Source organism: Oncorhynchus mykiss, chromosome 20, assembly GCF_057628025.1.
Source record: "Oncorhynchus mykiss isolate SJ-2025 chromosome 20, ASM5762802v1, whole genome shotgun sequence".
NCBI classification, from domain to species: Eukaryota; Metazoa; Chordata; class Actinopteri; order Salmoniformes; family Salmonidae; genus Oncorhynchus; species Oncorhynchus mykiss.
Window position 1 is genome coordinate 48,127,447 of NC_143041.1, and position 10,000 is coordinate 48,137,446.

A 10,000-nucleotide genomic window follows, 5' to 3' on the forward strand; every position below is an offset into this window, starting at 1 on the left:
GTAATTAGCATGTTATTACTATGTGTTATTAGCATGTTATTACTATGTGTTATTAGCATGTTATTGCTATGTGTTATTAACATGTTATTACTATGTGTTATTAGCATGTTATTACTATGTGTTATTAGCATGTTATTACTATGTGTTATTAACATGTTATTACTATGTGTTATTAGCATGTTATTACTATGTGTTATTAACATGTTATTACTATGTGTTATTAACATGTTATTACTATGTGTTATTCGCATGTTATTACTATGTGTTATTAGCATGTTATTACTATGTGTTATTAGAATGTTATTACTATGTGTTATTAACATGTTATGTGTGTTAACTGTTAACTGTGTTAAGTGTGTTAACTAGCATGTTATTACTATGTGTTATTAACATGTTATTACTATGTGTTATTAGCATGTTATTACTATGGGTTATTAACATGTGTTATTAGCATGTTATTACTAGGTGTTATTAACATGTTTTTACTATTCAAAATGTAACGAGTACTTTTGGGTGTCAAGGAAAATGTATGTAGTTAAAACAATATTTTCTTAGGAAAATATTGGAGTAAAAGTTGTCAAAAATATAAATAGCAAAGTACAAATGACTTAAGTAGTACTTTAAAGTATTTTTAACTGAAGTACTTTACACCACTGGGTGTGTCTGCATGCGTGTTTGAGAGGACATTGTGTGTGTGTCTGCATGCGTGTTTGAGAGGACATTGTGTGTGTGTCTGCATGCGTGTTTGAGAGGACATTGTGTGTGTGTCTGCATGCGTGTTTGAGAGGACATTGTGTGTGTGTCTGCATGCGTGTTTGAGAGGACATTGTGTGTGTGTCTGCATGCGTGTTTGAGAGGACATTGTGTGTGTGTCTGCATGCGTGTTTGAGAGGACATTGTGTGTGTGTCTGCATGCGTGTTTGAGAGGACATTGTGTGTGTGTCTGCATGCGTGTTTGAGAGGACATTGTGTGTGTGTCTGCATGCGTGTTTGAGAGGACATTGTGTGTGTGTCTGCATGCGTGTTTGAGAGGACATTGTGTGTGTGTCTGCATGCGTGTTTGAGAGGACATTGTGTGTGTGTCTGCATGCGTGTTTGAGAGGACATTGTGTGTGTGTGTCTGCATGCGTGTTTGAGAGGACATTGTGTGTGTGTCTGCATGCGTGTTTGAGAGGACATTGTGTGTGTGTCTGCATGCGTGTTTGAGAGGACATTGTGTGTGTGTCTGCATGCGTGTTTGAGAGGACATTGTGTGTGTGTCTGCATGCGTGTTTGAGAGGACATTGTGTGTGTGTCTGCATGCGTGTTTGAGAGGACATTGTGTGTGTGTCTGCATGCGTGTTTGAGAGGACATTGTGTGTGTGTCTGCATGCGTGTTTGAGAGGACATTGTGTGTGTCTTACCTGTCCCATGCCACAGTCCTGCCCATGGTGACGCCCACGTGCTTCAGGCCGAGGAGCTCAGGGTCTCTGCGGAGCTCTGCTGGCAGCTCCAGGGAGGACAGGGTGGACGAGTTGTACACCTTTATTTTAGGAAAACAAACATAAATATATATATATATATAAAATAATAATAACAACAATAATATACATATACATACTATTACAATATAACTATTACACCAATATAACTATTACACTATACACCAATATAACTATTACACTATACACCAATATAACTATTACACTATACACCAATATAACTATTACACTATTACACCAATATAACTATTACACTATACACCAATATAACTATTACACTATACACCAATATAACTATTACACCAATATAACTATTACACCAGTATAACTATTACACTATACATTGTGAACACTTGTTGTAAGTCAGTGTGTCTCTGCTTCTACTTGTGGTCCAGACCAGGCAACTGTAAAGCTTTGGACAAACACTGATATTAAAATGGCTTCATAAATACATCTGATTGATCCACACACACACGCACACGCACACGCACACACACACACACACACACCTTGATCTTGAGGCTGGGCAGGGGGTCCAGCAGTGGAGAGGTTGTCATGGGGATCTTGTGGTGACCATCGTTGGCACCCTGCCGCAGGGAGAAGAGAGGATCCCTGAAGGTACCCGCTGTGGCTGTCAGGTCTGGGGGCGCAGAGGGGTGGAGGAGGTGAGGGTTGTCTGCAGGAGGAGGAGAGAGAGGGGGAGTTGTTATATAGTTTCATCGGCTGATTGTGATTTTTGGGAGCAAAGTGGTTACAATACATGCTTTATTGGTCCATTTAAAAAAATATATATATATATTTAACCTTTATTTAACGAGGCAAGTCAGTTAAGAACAAATTCCTATTTACAATGACGGCCTACACCGGCCAAACCCCAGACGACGCTGGGACAATTGTGCGCCGCCCAATGGAACTCCCAATCACAGCCGGTTGTGATACAGCCTGGAATCAAACCAGGATGTCTGTAGTGACGTCGCAAGCGCTGAGATGCAGTGACTTAGACCGCTGCGCCTCTCGGGAGCCCATTTGCACAGATATTATTTATGCTTTGCTGTACCAGTACCCAAGCTGACACACACACACCAAAGGCTGGGAGCAGCTGATGGGGCGGTAGCTAGTACTCTGGGATAATGAAACCAACAACTCCCCGGCTGGTGGTATCTAGTACACTGGGATAATGAAACCAATAACCCTCCGGCTGGTGGTATCTAGCACACTGGGATAATGAAAGCAATAACCCTCTGGCTGGTGGTAGCTAGTATACTGGGATAATGAAGCCAATAACCCTCCGGCTGGTGGTATCTAGCACACTGGGATAATGATAACCCTCTGGCTGGTGGTATCTAGTACACTGGGATAATGATAACCCTCCGGCTGGTGGTATCTAGTACACTGGGATAATGATAACCCTCCGGCTGGTGGTATCTAGTACACTGGGATAATGAAACCAATAACCCTCTGGCTGGTGGTATCTAGTACACTGGGATAATGATAACCCTCCGGCTGGTGGTATCTAGTATACTGGGATAATGATAACCCTCTGGCTGGTGGTATCTAGTACACTGGGATAATGATAACCCTCCGGCTGGTGGTATCTAGTACACTGGGATAATGATAACCCTCCGGCTGGTGGTATCTAGTACACTGGGATAATGAAACCAATAACCCTCTGGCTGGTGGTATCTAGCACACTGGGATAATGAAAGCAATAACCCTCTGGCTGGTGGTAGCTAGTATACTGGGATAATGATAACCCTCCGGCTGGTGGTATCTAGTACACTGGGATAATGATAACCCTCCGGCTGGTGGTAGCTAGTATACTGGGATAATGATAACCCTCCGGCTGGTGGTATCTAGTACACTGGGATAATGATAACCCTCTGGCTGGTGATATCTAGTACACTGGGATAATGATAACCCTCTGGCTGGTGGTAGCTAGTACACTGGGATAATGAAACCAATAACCCTCTGGCCGGTGGTAGCTAGTATACTGGGATAATGAAACCAATAACCCTCTGGCTGGTGGTAGCTAGTACACTGGGATAATGAAACCAATAACCATCTGGCTGGTGGTAGCTAGTACACTGGGATAATGAAACCAATAACCCTCTGGCTGGTGGTAGCTAGTACACTGGGGAAATGAACCCAACAACCCTCTGGCTGGTGGTAGCTAGTACACTGGGATAATGAAACCAACAACCCTCTGGCTGGTGGTAGCTAGTACACTGGGATAATGAAACAAATAACCCTTCGGCTGGTGGTATGTAGTACACTGGGATAATGAAGCCAATAACCCTCTAGCTGGTGGTAGCTAGTATACTGGGATAATGAAGCCAATATCCCTCTGTCTGGTGGTAGCTAGTATACTGGGATAATGAAACCAATATCCCTCCGGCTGGTGGTAGCTAGTACACTGGGATAATGAAACCAATAACCCTCCGGCTGGTGGTAGCTAGCATACTGGGATAATGAAACCAATAACCCTCTGGCTTGTGGTAGCTACTACACTGGGATAATGAAGCCAATAACCCTCTGGCTGGTGGCAGCTAGTATACTGGGATAATGAAGCCAATAACCCTCTGGCTGGTGGTAGCTAGTATAGTGGGATAATGAAACCAATAACCCTCTGGCTGGTGGTAGCTAGTATACTGGGATAATGAAACCAATAACCCTCCGGCTGGTGGTAGCTAGTACACTGGGATAATGAAACTAATAACCCTCTGGCTGGTGGTAGCTAGTATACTGGGATAATGAAACCAATAACCCTCTGGCTGGTGGTAGCTAGTACACTGGGATAATGAAACCAATAACCCTCTGGCTAGTGGTATCTAGTACACTGGGATAATGAAGCCAATAACCCTCTGGCTGGTGGTAGCTAGTACACTGGGATAATGATAACCCTCTGGCTGGTGGTAGCTAGAATACTGGGATAATGAAGCCAATAACCCTCTGGCTGGTGGTAGCTAGTATACTGGGATAATGAAACCAATAACCCTCTGGCTGGTGGTATCTAGTACACTGGGATAATGAAACCAATATCCCTCCGGCTGGTGGTAGCTAGTATACTGGGATAATGAAGCCAATAACCCTCTGGCTGGTGGTAACTAGTATAGTGGGATAATGAAGCCAATAACCCTCCGGCTGGTGGTAGCTAGTATACTGGGATAATGAAACCAATAACCCTCTGGCTGGTGGTAGCTAGTATACTGGGATAATGAAGCCAATAACCCTCTGGCTGGTGGTAGCTAGTATACTGGGATAATGAAGCCAATAACCCTCTGGCTGGTGGTAGCTAGTATAGTGGGATAATGAAACCAATAACCCTGCGGCTGGTGGTAGCTAGTACACTGGGATAATGAAACCAATAACCCTGCGGCTGGTGGTAGCTAGTACACTGGGATAATGAAACTAATAACCCTCTGGCTGGTGGTAGCTAGTATACTGGAATAATGAAACCAATAACCCTCTGGCTGGTGGTAGCTAGTACACTGGGATAATGAAACCAATAACCCTCTGGCTGGTGGTATCTAGTACACTGGGATAATGAAGCCAATAACCCTCTGGCTGGTGGTAGCTAGTACACTGGGATAATGATAACCCTCTGGCTGGTGGTAGCTAGTATACTGGGATAATGAAGCCAATAACCCTCTGGCTGGTGGTAGCTAGTATACTGGGATAATGAAACCAATAACCCTCTGGCTGGTGTTAGCTATTACACTGGGATAATGAAGCCAATAACCATCTGGCTGGTGGTAGCTAGTATACTGGGATAATGAAACCAATAACCCTCCGGCTGGTGGTAGCTAGTACACTGGGATAATGATAACCCTCCGGCTGGTGGTATCTAGTACACTGGGATAATGATAACCCCCCGGCTGGTGATATCTAGTACACTGGGATAATGATAACCCTCTGGCTGGTGGTATCTAGTATACTGGGATAATGAAACCAATAACCCTCTGGCTGGTGGTAGCTAGTACACTGGGATAATGAAACCAACAACCCTCCGGCTGGTGGTATCTAGTACACTGGGATAATGATAACCCTCCGGCTGGTGGTATCTAGTACAATGGGATAATGAAACCAATAACCCTCTGGCTGGTGGTATCTAGTACACTGGGATAATGAAACCAATAACCCTCTGGCTGTTGGTAGCTAGTACACTGGGATAATGAAGCCAATAACCCTCCGGCTGGTGGTATCTAGCACACTGGGATAATGAAAGCAATAACCCTCTGGCTGGTGGTAGCTAGTATACTGGGATAATGATAACCCTCCGGCTGGTGGTATCTAGTACACTGGGATAATGATAACCCTCCGGCTGGTGGTAGCTAGTATACTGGGATAATGATAACCCTCCGGCTGGTGGTATCTAGTACACTGGGATAATGATAACCCTCTGGCTGGTGATATCTAGTACACTGGGATAATGATAACCCTCTGGCTGGTGGTATCTAGTATACTGGGATAATGAAACCAATAACCCTCTGGCTGGTGGTAGCTAGTACACTGGGATAATGAAACAAATAACCCTCTGGCTGGTGGTAGCTAGTATACTGGGATAATGAAACCAATAACCCTCTGGCTGGTGGTAGCTAGTACACTGGGATAATGAAACCAATAACCATCTGGCTGGTGGTAGATAGTACACTGGGATAATGAAACCAATAACCCTCTGGCTGGTGGTAGCTAGTACACTGGGGAAATGAAACCAACAACCCTCTGGCTGGTGGTAGCTAGTACACTGGGATAATGAAACAAATAACCCTTCGGCTGGTGGTATGTAGTACACTGGGATAATGAAGCCAAGAACCCTCTGTCTGGTGGTAGCTAGTATACTGGGATAATGAAACCAATATCCCTCCGGCTGGTGGTAGCTAGTACACTGGGATAATGAAACCAATAACCCTCCGGCTGGTGGTAGCTAGCATACTGGGATAATGAAACCAATAACCCTCTGGCTTGTGGTAGCTACTACACTGGGATAATGAAGCCAATAACCCTCTGGCTGGTGGTAGCTAGTATACTGGGATAATGAAGCCAATAACCCTCTGGCTGGTGGTAGCTAGTATAGTGGGATAATGAAGCCAATAACCCTCCGGCTGGTGGTAGCTAGTATACTGGGATAATGAAACCAATAACCCTCTGGCTGGTGGTAGCTAGTACACTGAGATAATGAAGCCAATAACCCTCCGGCTGGTGGTAGCTAGTACACCGGGATAATGAAGCCAACAACCCTCCGGCTGCCGGATCAGTCCCTGAAGATTTCCCCCTCAGCAGCTTGGGGGGTTCGAACCCTCTTGTTACCGGCCCTCCTCTCTAAGAGGCTACAGAGAGTAAAGAGCACGTTGGATAATGAAGCCAATAAACCCTCTAACTTTGAGGTAAAGAGCACGTTGGGATCGTCTTGAGAAGAAACTCCAGACGGACTTTGGAGATCGAGAAGACATCAAAAAGGTGATATTTTTTAAATTAGAAGAGACCAAGACAGAAACAGAAGACAAACTGAACACAAATATAAAAGCATCACGTGAAGAGTTGGTCCCATGTTTCATGAGCTGAAATAAAAAATACAATCACAGACATTTTCCATAAGCACAAAAAGCTTGTTTCTCTCAAATTGTGTGCACAAATGTGTTTATACCCCTGTTAGTAAGCGTTTCTCCTAGGCAAAGATAATGAATCAAACTGACAGGTGTGGTATATCAAGAAGCTGGTTCAACAGCATGACCATTGCACAGGTGCACATTGTGCTGGGGACAAATAAAAAAATGTGCAGTGTTGTCACACGAACACGATTCCACAGATGTCTTACGTTTTCAAGGAGATGTGAAATGGGGATCACGCTGACTGCAGGAATGTCCACCAGAGCTGTTGCCAGGTAATCTAACATAAACTGCCTCCAACGTCATCTTAGAGAATTTGGCTGGACGTCCAACTGGCCTCGCGATTGGTTTGCTGATGTCAACGTTGTGAACAGAGTGCCCCATGGTGGGGTTATGGTGTTTACTGATGTCAACGTTGTGGACAGAGTTCCCCATGGTGGTGGTGGGGTTATGGTGTTTGCTGATGTCAACGTTGGGGTTATGGTGGTGGTGGGGTTATGGTATGGGGAAGGCATGAGCAACAGACAACGATCACAAATACATTTTATCGATGGATGAATTTGAATGCACAGAGAAACCGTGACGAGAACCTGAGACCTATTGCCATGTCATTCATCCGTCGTGATCACCTCATGTTTCAGCATGATAATGCACGGCCTAATGTCGCAAGGATCTGTACACCATTCCTGGAAGCTGAAAATGTCCCAGTTCTTTCATGGCCTGCATACTCACCAGACATGTCACCCATTGAGCATGTTTGGGATGCTCTGGATCGACGTGTACGACAGCGTGTTCCAGTTCCCGCCAATATCCAGTAACTTCACAAAGCCATTGGAGAGAAGTGGGACAACATTCCACAGGCCACAATCAACAGCCTGATCAACTCTATGTGAAGGAGATGTGTTGCACTGCATGAGGCAAATGGTCACACCAGATACTGACTGGTTCTGATCCACACCAGATACTGACTGGTTCTGATCCACACCAGATACTGACTGGTTCTGATCCACACCAGATACTGACTGGTTCTGATCCACACCAGATACTGACTGGTTCTGATCCACACCAGATACTGACTGGTTCTGATCCACACCAGATACTGACTGGTTCTGATCCACACCAGATACTGACTGGTTCTGATTCACACCAGATACTGACTGGTTCTGATCCACACCAGATACTGACTGGGTTTCTGATCCACACCAGATACTGACTGGTTCTGATCCACACCAGATACTGACTGGTTCTGATCCACACCAGATACTGACTGGTTCTGATCCACACCAGATACTGACTGGTTCTGATCCACACCAGATACTGACTGGTTCTGATCCACACCAGATACTGACTGGTTCTGATCCACACCAGATACTGACTGGTTCTGATCCACGGCCTTACCCTTTTTTATTTAAAAAAAATATACTTTTTACCCACAATTTTGTGATATCCAATTGGTAGTTACAGTCTTGTCCAATCGCTGCAACTCCCGTATGGACTTGGGAGAAGCGAAGGTTGAGAGCCGTGCGTCCTCTGAAACACAACCTGCCATGCCGCACTGCTTCTTGACACACTGCTCGCCATCTGCACACAGCTTGTGGACCAAAGTCAGCGTGCACGCGCACGGTCCACCACAGGAGTCGCTAGAGTGCGATGGGACAACCCGGACGACACTGGGCCAATAGTGTGCTGCCTCATGGGTCGCCCGTTCGCAGGTGGCTGCGACATAGCCCGTGATCGAACCCGGGTCTGTAGTGACGGCTCAAGAACTGCGCTGCAGTGCCTTAGACCGCTGCGCCACTCGGGAGACCAATAGCTTTTTCTTTTTTTTAAAGGTGACCTTTGTGACCTGTGACCTGTGCTCTAAACTCTGTGATCAACAAATACATATCTGTATACCCAGTCATGTTTGGCTTCATTTCAGTTGACTGATATCCACATATAAAGAGTAATATCTTTGAAATTGTTGCATGTTGCGTTTATATAATTTTTTATCAGTATATGTAAAAACCGGGAACATCTGGAGATGTCCCCTGCTGATTATAGACCTGTCAACTAAAATATATCTTTGTAATTCTCTACAATCTCAGGATATAACATTTACGTGGAAAAAAAAAAGCTAAATAAGAAAAAGGAAAAATAAAAATAATATCCTTTAAGTGGACTACAAAAAATACGACATAGTTAGATGCTTATGTTGTTGAGTAAAAGGATGACTAGCAGGTTGAGGGCTTCAACTTCATTGGCGTCCACATCACCAACAAACTATCATGGTCCAAACACACCAAGACAGTCGTGAAGAGGTCACGACAAAACCTATTCACCCTCAGGAGACTGAAAAGATTTGGCATGGGTCCTCAGATCCTCAAAACGTTCTACAGCTGCACCATGGTTGCATCCCTGCCTGGTATGGCAACTGCTCGGCCTCCGACCACAAGGCACTACAGAGGGTAGTGTGTACGGCCCAGTACATCACTGGGGCCACGCTTCCTGCCATCCAGGACCTCTATACCAGGCGGTGTCAGAGGAAGGCCCTAAAAATTGTCACAGACTCCAGCCACCCTAATCATAGACTGTTCTCTTTGCTACCGCACTGCAAAGTGTACCGGAGCGCCAAGTCTAGGTCCAAGAGGCTTCTGAACAGCTTCTACCCCCAAGCCATAAGACTCCTGAACACCTAATCAAAGGGCTACCCAGACTACCCCTCTTTTACACTGTTGCTACTCTCTGTTGTTATCATCTATTCATAATCACTTTAATAACTCTGCCTACATGTACAGTACATATATTACCCCACACATTGACAATATACCCCCCTGTATATAGTCTCGCTATTGTTATTTTATTGCTGCTCTTTAATTACTTGTTACTTTTATTTCTTATTCTTATCCATATTTTTTTTTAACTGCATTGTTG

The 10,000-nt window shown here is 44.7% G+C and overlaps 1 protein-coding gene across 1 annotated transcript in view; it reads right to left on the reverse strand.

Annotated features, from left to right (window-relative positions):
- LOC110492809 (netrin receptor UNC5B-b) overlaps positions 1–10,000 on the reverse strand; it is a 71,819-nt gene that overhangs the window by 13,145 nt on the left and 48,674 nt on the right. The window contains exons 10-11 of the mRNA XM_090211984.1: positions 1,991–2,157; positions 1,404–1,522 (exon numbers count right to left, since the gene is read on the reverse strand). Of these exons, the coding sequence (XP_090068110.1) occupies positions 1,404–1,522; positions 1,991–2,157 (286 nt within the window). The remainder of the gene's footprint in view (positions 1–1,403; positions 1,523–1,990; positions 2,158–10,000) is intronic.